Source organism: Asparagus officinalis, chromosome 6 (assembly GCF_001876935.1).
Source record: "Asparagus officinalis chromosome 6, Aspof.V1, whole genome shotgun sequence".
Taxonomy (NCBI): domain Eukaryota; kingdom Viridiplantae; phylum Streptophyta; class Magnoliopsida; order Asparagales; family Asparagaceae; genus Asparagus; species Asparagus officinalis.
In genome coordinates, this window is record NC_033799.1 from 2482070 (window position 1) to 2507749 (window position 25680).

At 37.5% G+C, this 25680-nt stretch overlaps 1 protein-coding gene and 1 pseudogene across 1 annotated transcript; both read right to left on the minus strand.

Moving 5' to 3' along the window:
• On the minus strand, positions 9743-12317 carry LOC109845446. The gene is made up of 2 exons (XM_020414696.1): positions 11995-12317; positions 9743-10122 (listed from the first exon to the last, which is right to left on the minus strand). The coding sequence occupies exons 1-2, from the start codon at positions 12201-12203 to the stop codon at positions 10032-10034; spliced, it is 300 nt and encodes a 99-aa protein (XP_020270285.1). The 5' UTR covers positions 12204-12317; the 3' UTR covers positions 9743-10031.
• LOC109844723 lies at positions 13132-24301 on the minus strand (annotated as a pseudogene).

The window sequence follows — 25680 nt, forward strand, 5'->3', positions numbered from 1 at the left end:
CTGGTTGTGTTGGTTGTGTCCAGGTTTGTTGTGTCTGGTTGTTGTTGTGTCCAGAGTTGTGTTGTTGTGTCGTTGGTTGTTGTTGTGTCCAGGGTTGTTGCTGGTTGTTCCTTCAGTTTAAGTTTTGATTATTGACATTGCATATGAATGCTTGGTAGGTATATTAATTATTTCAATTTGATTTTTGCATCGTAGATGGATGGTGATGGGGATTGTACCGATGAACAAAGTGTTGTTAATGTGGTTCAAGGTGCTGCACTATCCGTTCTTGTTATAATAATTACATTCATAAGGAGAATGCAAGCTAGACGTAAATCTATACGTCGTGGTCCAAGTGAGGAAAAAAAAAGACAAGAGAGGTCTAGAATTGAACGATTTTTGCATCGTAGATGGATGGTGATGGGGATTGTACCGATGAACAAAGTGTTGTTAATGTGGTTCAAGGTGCTGCACTATCCGTTCTTGTTATAATAATTACATTCATAAGGAGAATGCAAGCTAGACGTAAATCTATACGTCGTGGTCCAAGTGAGGAAAAAAAAAGACAAGAGAGGTCTAGAATTGAACATATAGAGCGTATTTATAATGGTTTTAGTGATAGTTGTGTGAATTATATTAGAATGCGGAGTGGTGCTTTTGTTAAGCTAGTAAGTATAATGAGGAACAATATGCTTCTAAAAGACTCAAGGAATATATCAGTGGAAGAACAACTTATCATGACACTAAATATTTTGGGTCATAAATCTAAAAATCGCATTGTGAGATCTCATTTCATAAGATCAGGGGAGACAGTCAGTAGATATTTCAACAAGGTTTTACAAGCAATTATCTGTTTGCGTGGACGCTACATGAGACAAGCCATCAATGATACTCCCCAAGAGATCGTTAACAACCAGCTATACTATCCTTATTTCAAGGTATATCTACATTTTAACCACAGTTACATGTATAAGCAATAAAAATAAATGATAACTTAGTAATGTGATACACGTATTATAGGATTGCATTGGTATGATAGATGAGACTCATGTTGATGCAATGCTTTCGATTAATCTTGTTGCATAATTTCGAGGCCGCAAAGGTGTTACACTGAATGTGCTTGCAGCTTGCGTTGATTACATAATTTGAGTTTGTGATTTCCTTCCAGGAGGCTAAAAGATGTTTGTGATTGATTACATATTTGAGTTTGTGTTGATTACATATTTGGGTTTGTGATTTCCTTCCAGGATGCTAAAAGATGTTATGGTTTGTGGTTGCTAAAAGATGTTTTGATTTCCTTCTGTTTTTGGTTGTTGGGTTTGTGATTTCATTCCTGGTTGCTAAAAGATGTTCTTGTTTGTTGTTGGGTTTGTGATTTCCTTCCAGGTTGGTTTTTGGGTTTGTTGTTGTGTCCAGGTTTTTGGGTATAATCATGGTTTGTTGGTTTTTGGGTATAATCATGGTTTGTTGGTTTTTGGGTATAATCATGGTTTGTTGGTTTTTGGGTATAATCATGGTTTGTTGGTTTTTGGGTATAATCATGGTTTGTTGGTTTTTGGGTATAATCATGGTTTGTTGGTTTTTGGGTATAATCATGGTTTGTTGGTTTTTGGGTATAATCATGGTTTGTTGGTTTTTGGGTATAATCATGGTTTGTTGGTTTTTGGGTATAATCATGGTTTGTTGGTTGTTGGTATAATCATGGTTGGTGGGTTTGTTGTTGTGTCCAGGTTTGTGCTATGTTTTGTGCACATATGTCATCTTCTCTTTTGCTGAAGTTCTATTTGAGCTCACTGTTTGTGGATGCTCTGGTGTTCAACTTCTATTTGAGCTCATGTTTTGTGGAGTTCTATGTGTGTTCAGATTTTCCGCACTGTTTGTTGATTATGATACTGTTTGTGGGTGTTCAATTTAGGCTATGATGATTGTCAATTTTTCTGAGATTAGCAACCTGTAATATCTATTGATATTACACTGGATGGCTAACAATGATGATATTGAACAAGTTCTGAGCCCACAGTCATAATTCACATATACATGTGGCTGATTTATTTGACATGATGTCAAGAAATATTTTCAAATGATTTTTTGCACATAAAGTTCAACATGCATAAATTATCAGGTTCGATGCTATTTGCTATGTTATATACTAAAATATGGCTATTCAGGCCGTTTATATGTTTTTATAGGTTTCAGAAATTTTTTTGGCTAATTCAGGTACGTATTTCATAAATTTATGAATAATCAGGTTATTACAGGTCTTGTTCATTTTTTCTTGGAAAACAGGTTTTGTGCGATTATTTTCATCACAAACAGGTATATTTCATGTCAAATCAGGTACGCAGTTCATGTTACAGTAGGTTTCAGATGATTTCAGGTTTCGTATGATTTCATTAATACAAACAGAAATTTATAATTCATTCGGGTTATTTTTATTTGTTCATGATACATTCGACACTTATATTTGAATGAGCATGAAGCAAGACTATTTATGGGCATATCATCGGTTGGTCAAAAAGAGATGATTGCTACCTTTCTCAACGAAGGGGGTTGAAGACCGATAGAAGAAGTCTCTACGTGGTATTTTGTGATTCTCATTTCTAACATACTTGTGAAATCCACTTACTTTTGGTGATAATGTTTTTATTGTGTTTGTGGAACATTATGATGATGGAACATATTGTTGTAATATGTAGTAAGTATTTATTTGCTTCCATTTTGTAATATTTATCTTCCATGATTAATATCATTTTGTGGAATACTAACTTTTGTAATTGAATTTGTGAATGCAGGATATTTCCTAAGATGCAAGCAACCTACAATGTGTACACATTGTACTGGATGGCTATTGCTCTGGGGCATTTAGGTATTTGGTTTTCGTTGGTGATTTTTTTATTTTTAGGCTATGATGATTGTCAATTTTTCTGAGATTAGCAACCTGCAATATCTATTGATATTGCATTGGATGGCTAACAATGATGATATTGACCAAGTTCTGAGCCCTAAGCTAAACACAACATGTGCTCGGGGTTGTTGGTAGTTGTTGTTGTTGGTTGTTGGTGGTGGTGGTTGTTGTTGTTGTTGGTTGTTGCTGGTTGTTCTGACCTGGTTGTTGTTGGTCTGGTCTGGTTGTTGTTGGTTGTTGCTGGTTGTTGGTTAGTTTGGTTGTTGCTGGTTAGTTTGGTTGTTGCTGGTTTTTGCTGGTTGTTGTTGGTTGGTGGTTTTTTGGGTTTGTTGTTGCTGGTTGTTGGTTGATCTTGTTGTTGGGTTTGTGGTTTCTTGTTGTTGCTGGTTGTTGGTTAGTTTGGTTGTTGGGTTTGTGGTTTCTTGTTGTTGCTGGTTGTTGGTTAGTTTGGTTGTTGGGTTTGTGGTTTCTTGTTGTTGCTGGTTGTTGGTTAGTTTGGTTGTTGGGTTTGTGGTTTCTTGTTGTTGCTGGTTGTTGGTTGATCTCTACGTTGTTGGGTTTGTGGTTTCTTGTTGTTGCTGGTTGCTGGTTAGTTTGGTTGTTGGGCCTGAATGTTTCTTGTTGTTGCTGGTTGTTGGTTAGTTTGCTGGTTGTTCCTTCAGTTGTTGTTGTTGTGTCCAGAGTTGTGTTGTTGTGTCGTTTGGTTGTTGGGCCTGAATGTTTCTTGTTGTTGCTGGTTGTTGGTTAGTTTGTTGTTGTGTCCAGGTTTGTGACAACTTCCAGTTTTGTGCACACCAGTTTTGTGAGCTCACTGTTTGTGGATGCTCTGTTGTTCATCTTCTATTTGAGCTAATGTTTTGTGGAGTTCTATGTGTGCTCAGATTTTCCGTACTATTTGTTGATTTTGATACTGTTTGTGGGTGTTCAATTTAGGCTATGATGATTGTTAATTTTTCTGAGATTAGCAACCTGCAATATCTATTGATATTGCACCGGATGGCTAACGATGATGATATTGAACAAGTTCTGAGCCCACAGTCATAATTCACATATACTGGATGGCTATTTGCTATGTTATGTACTAAAATATGGCTATTCAGGCCGTTTATATGTTTTTATAGGTTTCAGAAATTTTTTTGGCTAATTCAGGTACGTATTTCATAAATTTATGAATAATCAGGTTATTACAGGTCTTGTTTATTTTTTCTTCGAAAACAGGTTTTGTGTGATTATTTTCATCTCAAACAGGTATATTTCATGTCAAATCAGGTACGCAGTTCATGTTACAGTAGGTTTCAGATGATTTCAGGTTTCGTATGATTTCATTAATACAAACAGAAATTTATAATTCATTCGGGTTATTAATATTTGTTCATGATACATTCGCACTTTTATATGATTAAGATTACATCTCATAACTAGCACAAATAATTTTTGTCTATAGTGGGGGGTAATCTTACCATGGTGACTCTAAACACTTTTCCATACACACTTCAAAACCAACCAAACACAAGAAAAGTGGGAAATGTCAAATCAACATAAGTTTTCCCTTTTTTTCTCTTGCAAACCAAACACAAGAAAAGTAAAAACATTGGTTTCTCACCATTTTTTTGTGCGAACCAAACCAAAACAAACTATTTCTTGGAAAAGTTTGGAAAACTAAAAACATTGGTTTCTTTACTTGGAATTACATTTCCCTATATCTAGGAAACGAACCAAACAGCCCCTAAGATGACATGCAAGTGGCTAAGCCGATTCATTTAATGGCAATTTATGTAAGAAAATTAATAAATTACTGATTTTTTTAAAATGCATGCTCAAAGGGCTTAAAACAATAGAGTAACAGGATGACATTGTTATAGAAAGTCTAGAATGTGAAGAATAAATTGTGGCCATTACTTGCATGAGAATGTTACATATGCATTGATTAGATGAATTTAGTTATAGGCTTAGTATCAAATGTGTGTTCGTTGTATGATTTGGTTTTCTCTAGGTTTTTGTGACAACTATATAATTGGCACGCTCAGGGTATTCTTAGATTTTAAAATGATTTATAACTCAACCATTAAGTGTGATTTGAAGTTTACCACATCTCAAACCCCATGTCAAGATCACAAAACAGGCAACCTCTGGCTCATTTATTTTGCGAAAATGCTTTTTAACTCGTGGCCACCGGGCCCACCCCCTGTTTTCGCTCTTGCGAGCTGCCCGCGAGTTGGGCGGTCGCGAGTTAAAAAGCATATTTTGAATGAAATAAGGATTTTTTTTTGGGTTACCTGTCACCAGTATATATTTGAAGTGTATAAGATAACAGCGAAGATGAAATTCTATTAAGAAGAAGATATGAAAGTAGTAACACCCTTTTCTTAAATATGCATGATAAACAAGTTTCATATAGTTTGAGAGGTTAGATATTAGATTCACATTAGAATATATAACTTCTGTGGAGGTATTGAAAAATGTAAGACGCAGGAAAATCAATATCAATGGTGCAGGAACATTATAAAGTCCCCGAATCTATCAAATTGCAGGAACATTATAAGTCACCGGACCCATCAAATTGTAAAGTTTGATTTAAGTGGATGTGTAAAGTAGAATATCAGAGAAAGAGACCAGCAATTTCCAATCTCAATTCATAATGCATTGATAATACGTCATGGAAAAATAATAAGTTTAAATTATAAAATTATAGTGTTGGCATATATAGATTTAAAAAACAGGAGGAAAGAAACAAACATACATGGTGCATGTGCAATGTGAAGTTAAGGTAATCTTGCAATATTAAAAGGACAAATTTTTAAAAACAACCGTTTTTTAGCATTAATGAGTAAAATCGACCATTTCAAATAATATTCAGCAAAATCGACCCTTTTTATTTGAAAAGGGTCGATTTCGAGCCAGAGAAGTTTTTTGAGCTGCACGGGAGTACTAGTCCCGTGCAGTCTCTCTCTCTCCCCTCACTCACGTGTTATCTCTCTCCTCACTCACCTCCCCGCTCCCGTGATCCCCAACCTCTCTCTTTCTCTCTCCTCACTCACCTCCCCCGTTCACTTCCTCTTCTCCGCCGCCTGCAACCGCCAGGCCCGCGACCTCTCCTCCTCCTCCCCCTCCACCACTGATCACCACTCTTCGACGCCGCCGTCCTCCACTTCCCCTCCCCTCTCTCCTCGCCATGACCATGAGCAATAACAGCAGCATTGAAAAAGGATCACAAACAGCAGTATCATCTTCTTCCTCCATTACATCCACTAGGGAAAACTTCAGCTGTTGGTTCTTCATTGGTTCGATCATCGTCACCTCAATATCGTTCTTTTCCTGTAAGTTTGGGTTTTGGGAGGGCACTGTTCTAAATGTGGGTTAATTCTCTGTGCGCTTTGCTGAGAATTGGTGAACTTTGCTTATATGGGCTGATCTCATAAGTAATTTTCTCCTGCATTTTTAGCATTAATGAGTAAAATCGACCATTTCAAATAATATTCAGCAAAATCGACCCTTTTTATTTGAAAAGGGTCGATTTCGAGCCAGAGAAGTTTTTTGAGCTGCACGGGAGTACTAGTCCCGTGCAGTCGAAGATGATACTGCTGTTTGTGATCCTTTTTCAATGCTGCTGTTATTGCTCATGGTCATGGCGAGGAGAGAGGGGAGGGGAAGTGGAGGACGGCGGCGTCGAAGAGTGGTGATCAGTGGTGGAGGGGGAGGAGGAGGAGAGGTCGCGGGCCTGGCGGTTGCGGGCGGCGGAGGAGAGGAAGTGAACGGGGGAGGTGAGTGAGGAGAGAGAAAGAGAGAGGTTGGGGATCACGGGAGCGGGGAGGTGAGTGAGGAGAGAGATAACACGTGAGTGAGGGGAGAGAGAGAGACTGCACGGGACTAGTACTCCCGTGCAGCTCAAAAAACTTCTCTGGCTCGAAATCGACCCTTTTCAAATAAAAAGGGTCGATTTTGCTGAATATTATTTGAAATGGTCGATTTTACTCATTAATGCTAAAAATGCAGGAGAAAATTACTTATGAGATCAGCCCATATAAGCAAAGTTCACCAATTCTCAGCAAAGCGCACAGAGAATTAACCCACATTTAGAACAGTGCCCTCCCAAAACCCAAACTTACAGGAAAAGAACGATATTGAGGTGACGATGATCGAACCAATGAAGAACCAGCAGCTGAAGTTTTCCCTGGTGGATGTAATGGAGGAAGAAGATGATACTGCTGTTTGTGATCCTTTTTCAATGCTGCTGTTATTGCTCATGGTCATGGCGAGGAGAGAGGGGAGGGGAAGTGGAGGACGGCGGCGTCGAAGAGTGGTGATCAGTGGTGGAGGGGGAGGAGGAGGAGAGGTCGCGGGCCTGGCGGTTGCGGGCGGCGGAGAAGAGGAAGTGAACGGGGGAGGTGAGTGAGGAGAGAGAAAGAGAGAGGTTGGGGATCACGGGAGCGGGGAGGTGAGTGAGGAGAGAGATAACACGTGAGTGAGGGGAGAGAGAGAGACTGCACGGGACTAGTACTCCCGTGCAGCTCTAAAAAACTTCTCTAGATCGAAATCGCCCCTTTTCAAATTGAAAAGGTCGATTTTGCTGATTATTATTTGAAATGGTCGATTTTACTCATTAATGTTAAAAAACGGTTGTTTTTAAAAATTTGTCCATATTAAAATGACCAAAGGAGTATACCAAAAGTTTTTAGGACAAATTTTTAAAAACAACCGTTTTTTAGCATTAATGAGTAAAATCGACCATTTCAAATAATATTCAGCAAAATCGACCCTTTTTATTTGAAAAGGGTCGATTTCGAGCCAGAGAAGTTTTTTGAGCTGCACGGGAGTACTAGTCCCGTGCAGTCTCTCTCTCTCCCCTCACTCACGTGTTATCTCTCTCCTCACTCACCTCCCCGCTCCCGTGATCCCCAACCTCTCTCTTTCTCTCTCCTCACTCACCTCCCCCGTTCACTTCCTCTTCTCCGCCGCCCGCAACCGCCAGGCCCGCGACCTCTCCTCCTCCTCCCCCTCCACCACTGATCACCACTCTTCGACGCCGCCGTCCTCCACTTCCCCTCCCCTCTCTCCTCGCCATGACCATGAGCAATAACAGCAGCATTGAAAAAGGATCACAAACAGCAGTATCATCTTCTTCCTCCATTACATCCACCAGGGAAAACTTCAGCTGCTGGTTCTTCATTGGTTCGATCATCGTCACCTCAATATCGTTCTTTTCCTGTAAGTTTGGGTTTTGGGAGGGCACTGTTCTAAATGTGGGTTAATTCTCTGTGCGCTTTGCTGAGAATTGGTGAACTTTGCTTATATGGGCTGATCTCATAAGTAATTTTTCCTGTAAATGACATTATGGTTCATCTCTTTTATGATTTCAGTTATAGATAATGACTTTCGTTTTTGAGATAAATTTATTGAGCAAGGGACGACTTTGGATTCTTGCTTTGCCTTACGCTTGCAAGGGAAGTGGAGGACGGCGGCGTCGAAGAGGGGTTTGGAGTTGGGAGGGGAAGTGGGAGGGGCGGGGCCGGGGTTTGTCGGGGGAGGGGGAGGTCGTGGAAGTGGAGGTGGTGATCAGTGGTGGAGGGGGAGGAGGAGGAGAGGTCGCGGGCCTGGCGGTTGCGGGCGGCGGAGGAGAGGAAGTGAACGGGGGAGGTGAGTGAGGAGAGAGAGAGATAGGCTGGGGATCACGGCAGCGGGGAGGTGAGTGAGGAGAGAGATAACATGTGAGTGAGGGGAGAGAGAGAGACTGCACGGGACTAGTACTCCCGTGCAGCTCTAAAAAACTTCTCTAGATCGAAATCGCCCCTTTTCAAATTGAAAAGGTCGATTTTGCTAATTATTATTTGAAATGGTCGATTTTACTCATTAATGTTAAAAAACGGTTGTTTTTAAAAATTTGTCCAAGTTTTTAATGTCATCCTCTTTTATTTTGTAGTCTGATTATTGTTTTCTTTTAATGAGATATACATAACTATATATATCAAAAAAAAAAGGTAAAAACGTTTCCTTAAATTTTCTCATTGCTTGCATTAAGCATATGCTTATATTACCTTTAAGAGTTTCAAGAACCATGACCCCTACATGGCATAAAACAGAGAACATTTTCTTAGTTTATTATTAGAAAATCAGGCTGAGATATCAATAATTAAACTAGGTACAATCCCTAACAAACAAAAAAAAAGTTATTTCCTACATGTTTTATGGGTTTCAGAAAAAATATCATAGATTATTATTATTAGAAAAATATAACAAACTTTGAAATAGGCAGAAAGATCCGATAAACTTTCAGAACACTGTCCATGAACTTTTATCATATTTACAAAACCATAATAAAACCTTACATAGAATCTCTAAACTGTGAACATTCTGTTGCTGCCAAATAACTACCAACAAAATTTAGCATGATCATGTAAAATTTTTTTTATAGCACGTAATACTTTTCTGCGTGTACGAAGGTTTATGACACTTTTCTTCAGTAAAATAATTCATGGGGGTTTGGTCAAAATCCTTCTGGATAGCATGTAATACTTCTCTGCGTGTTCGAAGGTTTATGACATTTTTCTTTGGTAAAATATTTCATGGGGTTTGGTTGAAACCCTAACAGTTCACGATAATTTTCGGGTGCATAAACCCCAAGTCTGAAGCATGTAATGAGCTGCTGCGGTACCTGTATTCAAATCCACTGCCTAATAAACTTGCAATACAACAACAGCAGCAGCAACAACAACAACAAAGCTTTTTATCCCAAAATTTTTGGGTCGGCTACACGAATCCTACTCAATAAACTTGCATTAGTATACTACTTATACATTGTTTAACAACAATAAGACTAAACTACTCATGAATACTGTATGAAGCAGCATGTAGATTGAGATCTATCTTTCAAGCATAACTCAGCATTCTTGCTCTTCCTCAAAGCAGAGAACAATAACAATCCAACCTAAACACTGTTCAGAAGGTCATTTCAAATTCTTACTTCCCAATTTATCAAACTGCAATTACCAGAGAAAAGTCAACTATCAAGTTATGCTACAATGCAAGTTGATATGGAGGTACTAATCATGTCTAATGCCAAAAGCATCTTCAAAACTAAACAAAAAAGATCTGATGAAGTTCAAGAAGAAAAGATCCCTATAGGATGATGACAACGATGAATAAGATTTTTCTATTTGTTGCGCTTGACAGCCCTCTTTCCATGGCCCTTCTTCGGTGGGCCCTTTCCTCGACGCTTCAGCATTTCAAGTTTAGCCAATCGCCTGCCATTCAAATAAGTAATGAATTTTGCTAAGAAACTATCAGGGAAGATCATAAACCAAAGAAAATAGAGTAAAACAGCAGAACTTGATCTTTATGCAGCATTTCAAGGGAAGATCATAATCCAAAGAAAATGGAGTAAAACAGCAGAGCTTGATCTTTATGCAGCATTTCCAGACAATCTGGGCTTTTATCTTAAGCATCAACTAATTTCATCCTCAAATGACTAAAGGATGTTAAGAAGACAGTCCATAGTTTAGTAATAGACAGAAAAAATGGGAGTTTTGTGGGGAAAGACCTCCTTAGAACTAGAGTTCTATTTCAGTTTGACTGTCACTCAGGAATACCTGTCTTGCCTCCCTTAGATCAACTCTGGTGACGCAAGTATAGATCTTAGTTTCCCTGAATTGACAGACAATATCAAGGCCGTCTTGTTCAAAATCTTTGGTTTTGTTTACCTATTTATTTCATCTTAACATCGAGAAAGCTACCATGACGTGGTTGGGAAATAATACGCCATGAATCGTATGCAAGCTATTAAAAGGTTCTTAAGGTTCAATTTGGATATTCAAAATTTGATGGCATGTAGGGAGTAGTTCATAGCTAGATGTAAAATTATAATGCAACTCACCTTCAATTCCAGTTGAAGACGGAAATGTATAATCTAGATACTGAATTACATTCGACATCAAAAGAGAGAAATACCACTTGATTACATGAGAAATTGTCTTAAACATTCGCTAGAAGTATCACTAACTTAAGAATATATGGATTTTCTTCATGAGATGAAATGCCCTTAAAAAAAAAGGATCAATAGTTGGATACTGTTTTACTCTTAATGCAGTGTGCATGTCCATGAACATCTACACAGAAGTTGGGCATCTAACTATTTTGCCTAGGATCTATGGCTTGACTTGAGCAGTTGGCAGTGGCAAAATAAGAAAAAACAGAAGAAAAGAAGCAATAATCTAGAACCGCGAAACGGTGAACATCTACTACACCGATCGCAACTAGCCCTGCAAAGTTTCCAGCAGAAATTTTCTGATTGAACCTTTCTAGATTTGATTCTTAAGTTCCAAATCTTCAGTATATACCAACTGAATGCAAATGTAGTTAGCAACATAGATATAACCCCACAAGATCATGCAACCAGTTTCCACCCATAGGAGCTTTTCATGAACTTAACATAATTATCGACTAACCCAAGTAACAAAATTCACTCATTTTGATGATTTTTAACAAGTCAGTTTGATTCTAACACACAAAGAAACATTGAAAAAGAGAACTAATTTTAAAAGTAAACAACACAATATCAGCAGTTTCTAAAAAATTATAAATACGAAGTTTGCTTTTGCCAACTGGAGTTTAAGCAAGAAACTCATCCAGCATCTTAAAAAAAAAAGTTCTCCCTACATAGTCATCTAAACATATCACTCACTGGCAGCTATCTCCTTGCCTAATTGACAAGATGCTGTATAGTATCTTAGCTCAAATTTTCAATGAATCTGGTATTTTTTCACGCAGATTGCAAAAAGGGGAAGCATAAGTAGTTACACAGAGTCCTAACAAGGCTTTGTTCTTTCCAAATTTCTCAAATATATATAAACAAACATTTATATGTTCCCCCCTATTATTACCGCAATTTGGGATTTACCTATACTTCCTCTGAATGAGTATTCTTCAAACCTCCACGACAACCAATTTTCCACCAAAAGATCAAAATTTGAGCTCGACCCAGTAACTAAAGCCATCAAAACACACCAACTAACCTCAAACACCTTCGCTTTTCTTCCAAATTTCTCACAGCGGCATAAAATCAAACACACAGCAAGCATCAACAGAACGTCAAACAAGATAAAAGTAAATTTCCATACTCTTTCTCTTCACGAGCCAAGACATCGCGATCCTCGTTCTTGATATCGTACGGGTACCACTGAGCAACTTTATCTCCGATCAGCTTCTTTCTTAGAATTTTATGGGGCGAACGCTTCCCTGTGGGGTTGAGCACGTGACCGAATATCGCCGCACGCGCCTCCGTCACCCCTTTGAGGGCCACCGCCGACAAGAGGCTCTTCAGGCTCATCCTCCGCCGTCGATCGCCGCCACCGAGCTTGTTACCGCTGCCTTCGTCGATGGAAATGATCGACCTCAAGTATGAGCGCTAACGGGTTTGACCTGAACCCGAAACCGGATTTGGGCTAATATCAGTTCACCCCCTTAAAGTTTGGCTGTTCGTGAGATACAACCTCTAATTTTAGAAGGGTTTTTGAAATATCGGTCCCCGAAATCTCATCTATTTATGTACAAGTCCTCTGAATCATCATATTTGGATACAGAGTCCTCCTAATCTATATTTTGGATACGAATCACTCAAATTATCATAATTGGATACAAGTCCCACAAAACCATGAGGTTCTTTGAAACAAGTCCCCGTCATTATTATCATCCACTTAACACAACTTAACTAATCAGGATTGTTAATTTTCTTGTTTCATTTTTCCGCTTATTTTCAACCCTACCCTGTTGCAAAGGCAAAAAATTAAGCCAATGAAACATTTGAACCCACTGAAAATCAACTTGACCCAACTAAACTTTCTTAAATCCTTCTGATTTAGAGTTAATTTCTGACGGCCTATTACTTCAACAGTTTTGAGGTGCTTGCGTTTAAATATGATAATGTAAAGGACTTGTATCCAAATAGATGAGACCAGGGGGGGTTATATCTAAATACAATAATTTGGGGGGACTCGTATTCAAATAGATAACATACGGGGGACCAATATCTCAAAAACCCAATTTAAAAATACCAGAAAACCCTTCCTGAGTTTTCTCAGAAAACGCCCCAAACTACGGTGTTAAATTTAGAGTCTGGCACCAAAATGAACATTACTATACAATTGCCCAAAATATACAGTCGCTAACCTCCGCACAAATCATATGTTTATGAAAATTCTAATAGGCAAGTAGTTTCCAAAATAACTTCAGTTACGAGGAATTTAAATACCATACGCTGCTGCAAAAGACTATAACAAATGAATCAAGGTTCCATGGAATTTGCCGATGAAATTCAACCCACAACATCGAATATGCTATGCCTACCAGGTTGAACATTCTACGTATGTAGTCTCAATACAAAAAAGAAAACTATGACAACTTTGGTTTACAAAACATTACAAACTTCTTCTGATAAACAGCTGCAAGGAGCATATCACAGTACGGTTGGGTCACAAAACTATTCCTTATTAAACAAAACTGCAAATAAATCGACTCTGACGAAACTACTTGCGACAGTTGATAGCTTCAACAAGATCTGCTTTTTTTTTCACTTGTGCTCGGTCTTGAAATGGCTCTATTTGTAGTGCTTGGAGACCTCCATCACAACCTTATCCATAAACTGGCATTTCTTGTCCCAGCCCCATCCAGGGTTGCTCTGCAAATAATACATGATTAGAATACAGCACCAGTTCATGTACATGTTTCGTCGTCCAAAAGTCAATTTGAAATGCAGGTTTGCATGTTTGATCTTCCAAAAGCCAATTCTATGAATTTATGATACATGCACATTGATGAAAACCAAGTAGGTTCTGCCAAAGGTCAATTTCAAATGCAGCAGAAGATAATGCCACAGCTACAATAAGGATGGAATAGATGAAGAAAAAAAACAGAAAGAGGGGAAAACACATTCCACAATTTCAATACCTTCAAGTTCGCAAGAATTTATCCTAGGGACAGTTTCTTAACTAATAGGTCCAACTTGTCCTTCGAAACTTGAAAGACCTTCAGTGAATATATATTTATGAATGCATGTATAAATACAACAGCCCAGATTTCCCTCCCAGTGTTTGATGAATTTAATCCTTTCGGTCTTCATATAGGAGGTTGTGTTCTGATAGTACAGGACCAAACACAATGCATATAGCAAGCGTGTGCATCATGCTTTCATACTATTATATACTTAGGGTCTCAATTCAGATGCACGATTGACTGAATTAATTTCATCTATATGTTTATTGATTTGTTTCTACGGCCAGTGAGAGAAATAACAGTAAAGTCCATACAATTGCAGATAATGCTTTACTTTGACAATTGCAGATAATGCATGACACTATGAGCGCCCACTAAAGCAGCCTTTTTTGGATATATATAGCATTGTCTCATATAAGAGGTATCAGATATGAGAGATGACATTAAAAACTTGCAATGGGCATACATACAAGCATACAACAGATATAGACTAGAAATATTGCCCTCTTATTACATCTATAAAACATCAAATTCCCTGTATACTAAATGCATATGAATATGGACCCCACTAAGAAAGGTAGGGCCTAGACTAGCTTTTACAGTTCTACTCTTGAATTGTAAGGATCATTTTGCTATTTGGATCATCAAATCTCCTAAATCACTAAATCCTAGTTTGACCAGAAATTATATTTTTGTGCTTTTTCTCCGTAGATATTAGGGGTGCACTCGGTTCGGATACGGTTCGATATGACACTTATCATATCCATATCCGCTTTCTAAGAAAACGGATATGGATACGGTTCTGATATTCATCGGTAAGAAAAAGGCATGACCATATCCGCACTAAACGGAAACGGATATGGTTCAGATATTAGAGAGTTGGATACAGATATGATACAAATATTAATCAGATAATTGGGAAATGGATATGAATATGATATAACAAAAAATATATATGATTTTAATAATTCACAAATAACTAAAAATTAATATACTTGCAAGCAAAAAAATCCAGAACATTGCTACACATATTCAGGTAGATATTAGCAGAAAAGCCTGATGAGAAACCGTTAACCAACCTGTCTCAGGAGCACATGCCTAACATTGCTACACAAAAAATATATATGATTTTCCTCTTTTTCTGAGGTTTTTCCTCTGTTTCATTAGAAAACTCTTCTATGGTGGGTTCAAAGGCCGGTTCAATTATGAGTTCAGTAGTGGGTTCTTCATTAGAAGCTTGTGCTGATGGATTAGACATGATTCTGATATCTATCCAACGAAAGTTATAAATTTAATCAAATAAGTAATAATATAATGATTATGATACAATCATAAATACAAGAAGAAATTAGGGGTCAGCTATACTGTAAGATGCTAGCTTTGCACTAAATAATGTTAGAAACATTCTCCTTTTCACATATGCACTCTCTCGTGGTATATAATTTTCAAAAATTGACATTACAAACTTACACCTACATATCAATGTGCATTCTCTATTTATTTGTGTGTTTGTGGGTATTTGGGAATGGGGGTGGAATTGGCACTTAGGTATAAGTTGAAATTTTTGAACACTAATTTTAGTAGCTTGTAGTTCCTATCCGAACACTAATTTTTGAACACTAATTGGCACTTAAAGTTACAAACTAGGTTAGTCGAGCTTGAAGGCGGTGGCTTGAAGTCGGTCGAAAGCGGAGCCTTAGAGACAACTGAAGTCAAAGGCGGAGGCTTGGAGATGGCGGAGGTCGAAGGCGAAGGGCGGAGGTCAAAGGCGGAGGCTTGGAGACGGCTGAGGTCGAAGGTCGAACTCGGAGGGCGGAGGTAGAAGGCGAAGGCTTGGAATGGAGACGGCTGAGGTCGAAGGCGGTTCGACGGAAGTCGAAGGTGGCAATCAAAGGCAGAGACTTTGTGATCTTCAATTTAGGGCAGAAGCAAAGGATTTTGACCTTTGCTATCGGAAGAAGACGCATTAAGCTTAAATTGGGTTGGGTAAAGGATAAGATAGGTTGCATATTAAAGACCCGACCCAACACTCCAGTATAAAATTAGCTGAGTTACACATCCGGATATCCGGACCGTATCCGCAAAATCAACCTGAAAACCGTATCTGAATGAAATACCAAAACTAAAACCGAACCGACACCATATCCGAATGGTTTCAATTTTTTCCTACCCTATCCGCTTTCTAAACGGACAAGGTTGCGGTCGGTCCGGATATATCCGGATTGTTTTGCACACCTAGTATATATTGATTTCCCAGATCAAATGCGTACGGGAGTGCTATATCACCAAAATTTGAGTTTTACGTATTTGTTCATCTGTAACAATTTTGAGAAAATAGTAGAATTGAGTTTTCACATATATCCTTACATCAAAAGGCCACAAGTGACATGCAATTGTCACACAATGCTTTTGGAATTTCTTGTCCATACTCCTTCCTTGTACAACTACACAAACATTTCTTCTTTCTTAGGCCTCTCTCTATCTTTCCTACCTTTTTTTAATTCACTTCTTCCCGAACCTGGAGCCAAGCTCACTTCAGGACCAGGTCAGACCAATCTGTCTAAATATTCAAACCCCTTTCCCTCAGTTCCCCCTTTTCTTTCAGCAGAAAGTTTCACTCTACTTCCTCTCGAATTCTATTGGAATGGTGACTACCGAAAGGGACAAAACCATCTAAAGAGGACATCTCCCATTACAGCTGTAAAACTCCAGTTCTTCTCTTTCCTCCTGGAATTGCTGTTCCATTGCGTATTCATTCATAATACTCGATCCAGATAAACTTTCTAGCCCTCATTACCACCAACTTCATGAACTTTAATCAATTTAACAAAGAAAAAGACACCCACTCCCGCCTCCTGCCAGACCCTCACTCAGACAGACCCTCACTCTGACTTTTTATATACAAAAGCTTTATACATAAAATGTTTACAAGGGTTTAAATGTATGATTGGTTAAGTGAGATTGGTCGATTCATGGTTTGGAGATATGCTTGCTTAAGGTGAGAAATTGGTTATTTACTTAATGGCAAATGAAGCAGGGTCTATTACAGCATATTGGGGATTCCTTCGATTTTTTTTCTTTTTTTGAGAGGTGGGAGGGGTGCTGAATCTATCTCTTGCTTATAATGGTCTGTTTTGTTGTACTCCTAAAGTTCATTGGGCAGAAACGGTATGGCAAGGGCTTTCTATTCCTCGGTATATGCTTATATTCTACGGATGGCAGTTAAAGGAAGACTTCTAACACGGGATAGGCTGGTGAGATTTGGGATTATTCAAATGTATGTGTGCTATGTAATTGTGCTCGAGAAGATGTTAATCACCTCTCTTCATTCGTCCCTACTCTGCTTTGATTAGGATGAAGCAGCTGAGTTGGATAGGGCAAGACAAAGATCCAAGGAGGTTGGAGGATGAGATGAACTGGTTTAGCCAGTTTGTGAAAGGGAAATTCTTTAAGAGGAGGGTGCTTCTAGCGCCGTCAGCTGCTGTGATGCGTCATATATGGAGAGAGCGGAATCAAAGAGATTTCAGGGCTTGGATACTGATGTACATGTTATGGGTAAGAGGGTGAAAGTTGAGGTTGAGTAGTGTTTAAATGTATGAGGAATCCTCAAATGTCGATTTTGGGTCAAAAACCTGTAGGTGACATTGTATATGCTTGGGTATGTCCAAGTTGGTTATGTATGTTAACGCTCAGTTTGGTAATGAATGAAATTTTCATTTACCAAAAAAATTGAAAATATTTACATTGAAATGAATGTTAGACTTCTCACCAAATCTCGATAGATCCTAGATATCCTCTTTTAAAATTTAATCATGTTAATCATTCCATTAATTGCCTACATAAATTCAACTTAAATCCACGGCTCTTAAAATTTTCCCAACCAATTGCATTAACCATATGTTATGCAGTTTAAACTACTCAATCAAATCTCCATCAATCCTAGATCTCCTCCTTTGAAAATTAGTCATTCCACTAATTGCCAACACAATCTCAAGGTAATTCAATGCCTCTTCTTCAGAATGTTCCTGCCAATTGTGCTAACCATATACTCTTTAGTAGCAAGGTACAATTCTACTTAAAACTTAAAAGACAAAACTTAATAGGTACTTAAAAAAGTATGGTAGCAGATAACAAAAAACAAAGAAACTTTTTCCATTTTAGAGAATGACACATTATAAGATTTACAGGAAACTGAACTAAGTTGAAAAAAGAAAACCTGAAGTGAGAGAACAGCACGATCAGTGAACCTCTTCACAGATGAAGGTATATTCTCTGGTAGAGTTTTTGCGACTCTGTCTAACTCCTGCATTTGTTGCTTTGCAGTCACTCTATCAGGACCACAGTACATATCCATAAGCTCTTTCATGTGTGGTAACCTTTCCATCAGTTCTTTGATTATTTCCTGTTAGAGAAAATGCAATGTCAGATTATCAGCTACATATATAAAGGTCAAACAAATACTATTATATATTTTATAGCGCTCAGATACAATAACATGTTCTTCGGTGAGACTTAAAAATACTACAGATGGATCATTAAGTAGGGGAACAGAAGCAAGATTTCCAAGCAAAATCATAGCAAAGATCATGTAGACAAAGACTAGAGACATTTGAAAATTACGCAAAAAGAAAATTACAGACATCATCATTTTAAGACTTCTCCCATTAAAATGGTGTTGGCTATGGAGCCCCAGCTCAAAAGCATTTGATGACATTTTGTGATTGATTGTCCACCCGAAATTAATTCTTAGACTGGAGTAATGAGGGGTATGTCATAAAGCCAAAAAGCCAGTAGCCAAGAAGCAAACTCTATGAATTGTTCATCATAAAGTTGATGTTCATGCAACCACGGTGCAACCTCAAAATTCTTTGAGAAAATATATGCTTATTTGTGAAAAGTAAAAATATGACATGCTAAAATAACCCGGTGTCCTGATAGTGACAACAGTTTGCCATCCTAACTTCGTGATTGATAGTATTACATATGGATATATAGCACATAAGCAATTTTTGCTTTATAAATTTCCACTATTCTACACGACTTCTGCATGGCTAATAGAAACTAGTAAACTACATAAAGGTGAAGGTGAAACACATGATTATTAACGTAAAATGTAAAGTGATGGAAAGTTTGTAAAGCTAATTCAGGGACATAAATAAAGATATGAGAAAATCAATAAATAAAGGTTAAGAGCTTAAACAAATCACAAATACAAAGCAAGGTGATATGTAAAGTTAGAAATCAACATAAAAATGATGAAGTTCTTGTAGATTGGGAATTTTTCACATCCACAAAAAAGCTCTGCGTAATACCACCAGAATCGCCATGTGCTTGACACTAAATCTAGTAATCATAGTTTATCTTAGAATCCATCCCACCTCCACATGTATCCATTTGAAGAAATCTACAAGCAACAGTTGTTCTTTAACAATGCAGCTCCAGCGCACAAATCTGAAGGAACTTTCCAATACTTCCCCATTGTAGATCCTAGCGAACATCATTAGCCACACAAGGAAAGGATCTAAGTCTAACTAGTTACGCGAGATGAGAGACATGTCACATTGCAGCTAGAACAAATACGATAAAACCTATCGAGTAGAATTTCGGGTGCTAATGAATAAAATATAACCAATGCATTTAAGAAGTTAAAAAAGAAAAGGTCTTGATGTTTAAGCTTTTACACTGTTACTTATGCATCCATTCAGATAGAATCCAGGATTGCTAATCCTACTGCCCCAATACGTTCAAGTTAAAACATTGAATTACACCACAAAAAAGAAAAAAAGAAAAAAGAAAAAAAAAGAAAACAAGAGCACATACATCAAGTTGTTTCAGCATCCAACAAAAAATCCAACAAAAAATGAGAATTTGATAGCAGAGATGAACCAACAGAAAAAAGTATGAAACACTGACAAAACGAGGTTTAGGATGCTTTCACTGGTAGTCTTAATAATTTTATATTTTCAGTACGTAACAGTGTTTTCAATGCGCAAAGCGCAATGCGGGGCGCAAAGCATCTTTACGCGCACATGCGCAAGGCGTAACGCGATGCGCGCGCCCGAGTGATGCGAAGCGCACACCACACATATAATATTTCAATATATGTAATCAAGCGCGAAAGAACATGTTTTTCGAATTTATATAAAAAATATCATGATAAATAATATCTTGCTACAAAATCACAATATATTGCCTTAATTTCTAATGCTAACACCCAACATAGTAGCAAATTTCATCAATTTTCAAATCAAATGTTAAATCAAGACTTATATCCAAACTAAGGATTAGTAATGGTCCTCAATTGAAGGTTATTAAAAAAACCCAATGGATTTATTTTGCTTTTTGGGATATGGAATATCAAGTATAAAGACTCGATTGAAATGTTAACAAATAAAACTATATGAGGAAATGTACTACATGCATCCTACACAAAGTATAGATGTACGCGAGGCGCAAAAAGCGCTGCTGCATCAGATGTGAGGCGCTTCGCCACCGCCCCGCATCGTAAGGCGCATGAGGCGCAATGAGGCGCGCGCCTTTGAAAACACTGGTACGTAAAGCCGTTAATAATAACATAAGCATGGATAGGGTGTTGCCATGAGTTCAATTCTAAGGCCAAACTCACTCAATTACATGTTGGAAGCACATGCATGAGCTGATCCTGAAACATACTAAGAGGACTATAAGCATAAATATAAAAAGAGGAAAAAAACGTTTTTAAACATTCAAAGTCGGAAACTACTACAATCATGTGCATTATTGTATCTCACAATTGAAGTAAGTCGAACCAAATAGGATATCTTAGACTTTTCCTGTAATCTGAAGGATCATAATGGAACGCAACAGTAAATGAGAAATGCTCTAAATGATGCAAAAAAATTAATGAGATCAAGCAGATAGAAAAATACCTCCCACTCCTCCTGGCTCTTTATTCCCTCGTATGCCATCAGGAATGGCTTTGCCTTCTGCAAAACTTCTTCAAGAGACATTGGTGGTGTATCATCAATGTCTGGATTTCTATCAAACTCCATCAGATACTCTGGTTCATACTCGATCTACACAAAACCAAGCAACCAAAGCTATATCTATATCAAGTTAAATAAAATTCTTAGCAACTCGCAATCCAATATTACAGTCAAAACATTCCTCCAACTCCAAGTACATTGTACAGATGGAGAGTGAACATTAAAAGTAACGAATAAATCTTAAATGTAGCATATCAAGCAACTGATATGCATGCATCTAGGGAGTTCCTAGTATAAGAAGTTTGTGTTCTGAGTTGAAGAAATGTATGACATTTTAATTAAGTTACAAGTGTATAATAGGATCTAATGTTCAAATATGCATCCTAAACTCATATAACTTAATAAACACTTCTACTTATTCTATTCTAGTGTAGAAGACGTGATCTTCATGTTATTTGTAAAGGAGCTAGAAAAGATCAATTCAAAAATCTCAACACCAAATGTTGTTGTATATTTTTCATTTGGTTAATAGGACATTTGTTGTACATATCACCACATCACTTATCGACATTAAAATTTTGAATTTCATTTTCATCATGCTCATAGTTCTTGTAACATACCAACTTCTAGTCAATCTATTAGAAACACGCAACATTAACCTATCACCTATCCTACACTAAATAATCCAATTTCAAAATCATTATGCTAATAGTGCTTATAACTGACCAACATCTACTCAATCTGTAAAAAAAAAAAACAATAGAACAATGTACACTTTACCAAGTTGTTAGTATGCAGTGCATCAAGATAGGCATCCTCAACGGGCGAAGGCAGCACCCTGGAGCTCATTTCCTCAAATGCCTCCTCAATAACCTTCATCCTCTCCTCTCCCATCTTCTTCACAAACTTCTCCCCATCCGCATTTTCCCCGACATACAGCTCAAGCTCATCATCCGCATCTCCCCTCCCTTTCCCTCCTCTCCACCCCCCTCTCCCCCTCCCTCCGCCTCCCCCCTAACTCGCCCCTCCCCCGGCTCCCCCGTCCGCCCCCATTCACACCGTCCACGCCTCTCACCGCTTCGCTCTGGCTCAGCCTCGCCCCGTGGGGCCCGCCGAGGGTTTCGCATCCAATTGCTGCCGGGACCGAGCGTGGCGGTTGGTCTCGGGGGTTTCGGGAGGCACGGCGCGGGGCTTTGCGCGTCCTGGCCGGGGAGGGAGGGGCGGCGCTGGTGGGACGCCACTGCCTAGGGTTGTTGGTGCCGTCGTGGATCGAAACTGGGCCTTGTCAGCGGTGGAAAAAGATGGGGCTTTTAGAGTTAGGGTTCTCGGAGGGGGCGGCGGCTGGGTTGGCCGGCCGCGCTAGAGAGGGGGAGGAGGCGACGAAGGAGAGGAGGGAGGATGGGCCGCGGAGGATGGGTGGTCGCGCGCCGCGCCCGGTGGCCGAGGGAGGGGACGAGGTGGGTCATGGTCCCGCGAGATGGGGGTGGTGGCGGGACGCCGAAGCCGCGGCCGCGCCACGGCCTCCGCCGTCCGCTCCCCGCCGGAGAAGGTGGCGGAGGGGAGGAGGGAAGAGGAGGGGAGGAGAGGGGAAGGGATGGGGAGTCTCTTGCCCAGGCCACGCATGGTATTTTGTTAGCCTCGACTGACAAGAGAGTGAAACGAAACCGAGGGGAGGGCGCTGGAGGGGTTTATTAGGCCCTCTGATGCGAATAAAATTGATTTTGGCCCAACTATATAAGATCTGCACATTTGGCCTAGATAATTTTAAGGATTCTATTTCATAGTGTTTATTCATTGTGATAATAAAATAAGGATATTATTTTTTGTGTTATTGATTTTTTTAGAATAATAGTGAGACAATTTCACCGTTTAGGATAAAATTACCCTACTCGGCTACTCATATACAAAAATTTTATCCTAAATAGTAAAAATTTACCACATCCTTCATATTGGAACAATCGTGTTTCACTTTGAAGGCAATTGGGATAATTTTTAAATCTTTTTGTATTACTTAACTAATACATGCTAATTATATTATAAATATATGACATGATATATAAAATATAAAGTTATAATATATTCAATATATTATATTATATCATCATGTAATAAAATAAAATATTATTATAGTTTAATTTATATGTATAATTTATTTTATGATATTTATTATATATTATTATGCAATATCACATACTATATTATATAATAGTATAACATATTTATTATATAATATATTATATTAATTTTAGTTGATATTTTATTATAGCAATTATATTATAGTGTATTATATTAAACCAATATAATAATATAGTATAATATAATATAACATGTTAAAATTAATAAATATGTTATATAGTACATTTAATTATAAAATATAGTATAATATAAATCATGCTGTGATTATTTTATATATATATATTATTCTATTATAGTATAATATAATAGTTGCTAATATTAGTAAAATATTATGATATAATATAATATAATACTATAGTTTGAAATAATATAATATATTATACTATAACATGATACCTATTAATATATATTATTATAATTATCATGTTATATATATATTATTTTAATTTTAATATATATTTTAAAAATATTACATTGAATAAAGTAAAATATTATAATATTTTATACAGTACATTATATCCTATGATACTATATTATAATATATTAAATTAAATAATATATTATTAAAGTATTATATTAAATACATTGTTTATATATTATATCAATTATTATATACGGTAGCAACTAATATAATGTAATATAATATATTAATTAATTATATTAATTAGTAATTATAGTATAACATATTATATTTTTGTATAAATAAAATAAAATAATATATTAAATATTATATTATTAAAATATTATATTAAATATACTAATCTTATTATATTAATTATTATATAGTATAACATGCTAATATAATATAATAATTAATAATATTAATTAGTAATTATAGTACAACATATTATAGTTTAATTTAAAGTAAAATAATGTTTATATTATAATTGTTGACGTGTATGGAATCACACAGCCAATAGGGGGAGGTTGCCTGTCGAGGGAGGATGAACTGTCAGAATGCAGGACCGCTTCCCGCTTTGACTTTATGCATAGTTCTTAGAGCTCTGGAAGGGAATAACCTGCATACATACAGATGGTAAGAGGGTGAGGTTCGTTTCCCACGTGGTACCTCCGACGATCAAGTCAGTGGATTTACTCTTTTCTTGGCGTATTTAGAATAATTTCCTATGTATTATGATAGGAGCTTTAGATGGCTAAGAAAAACCGACCCTCCTCTTAGGACGAATAGTATCTGTATTTATAGGTGATGCTTAGGGCAGATTCGTCATTTTAAGGAGTGTGTGTGGCATGTGACAGCTGGGTGAGCTGGAGGTTGACCAATTCTTTGTTACGAACGTGTCAGCCCACGATTGTCGGACAGTCGTTTCTGTGGCATGGGGAACTCGCAGCCGACCAGGGCTGAGTTGGTGGGCGAGGAACGGTCACTTCAGTGGCAATGGGGAACTCGCAGCCGACCAGGGCTGAGTTGGTGGGCGAGGAACGGTCACTTCAGTGGCATGGGGAACTCGCAGCCGACCAGGGCTAAGTTGGTGGGCAAGGAACGGTCACTTGAGATTCATCATATGATCTCCGTTGCTAATGCTTCCCACGCCATGAGACAAGGAGCTAGCCATTGTGTCTTTAAGATTCATTGACAAATTAACACGATGATGAATGATGCATTAATGATGCGACCCGAGATAGGTGTTGTAGTTGATATTACATTGAAGCTATATATGTAATTAATTAATATAGCTCTTTTGTACATCAATAATTGTGAGTTTTATTGGACAATAGGCTGCAAGTGGAAATGTCTGTAAAATTATGAAATGATGTCCTACGCACGTATCACTTTTTTTTCTTCCATGAACAAGTTGAAATTGAAAGAGTTTTAATGAGTTTTCTGTTCAGAGTGGTGTACATTACAATCATGGGGAATGTAGGATGCATGAGATTTGCTGTATACAGATTATTAGATTCTGATTTTTCCGATGAATAAATCAAAATAGTGTTGCCATCATATATATTATTACCAAGAAGATGTGTGTTATCTCTGTATACGGATTCTTAGATTTTATAATTAATGAATGTTTTTCTTCTAATCGTGGAGTGCCTTTTAGAATCTTACGAGTTGTGTGGGTTCACCGTTCACGACATTGAAATTAATTCCCATAGTAATATGGTATATATATAGTGATGTATAATTGGTCAATATTTAGTCGATTCCTTCAAGTGCATATTTGCGTTATCTGATTGAAATTATTAACATGAAATAATTGAAAATCTTAATTAGTTAGAGAGAGATTATCATTGCGCGCGATAACATAGCATTTCATTAGAGAGAAAATAACATACCATAAGCAACAAACAAACCCTAACGATTACATAACTAGAATTTCCTTAATAGTAGTAGTAATAATAATAATAATAATAACCATGACATCAAGCAACAAACAACCCTAACAACAATATTTACATAACATCATTTCCTAATTATATTAATAAAAAGGAGGGGGGGATACTTTTACGGACAAATTTTTAATTTAGCCCAATTCCGAAACTTATTCTAAAAAATAACCTATTTGAAAAATATTTATCAAATTCGATCCAGTTTTAGCCAACTAGCTGAAACTGGGTCGAATTTGGTAGAAAAAGCTACAAAACTTCACGAGACTTCAAGTCCCCTGAAGTTTAAACCCCTCTTAAACTGGATTATCTGGCCCTTAAACTTCACGGGACTTTTTGTAATTTTTTTCGCCAAATTCGACCCAGTTT

What these genes read in the sequence shown, in the direction of transcription:
- LOC109845446 (XM_020414696.1), bottom strand. Translation starts at nt 12,203, where the DNA reads ATGAGCCTGAAGAGCCTCTTGTCGGCGGTGGCCCTCAAAGGGGTGACG. An exon ending in TTGGCTCGTGAAGAGAAAGA is followed by an intron (nt 10,123 to 11,994) that starts GTATGGAAATTT and finishes TTTGAATGGCAG; the next exon opens with GCGATTGGCTAAACTTGAAA.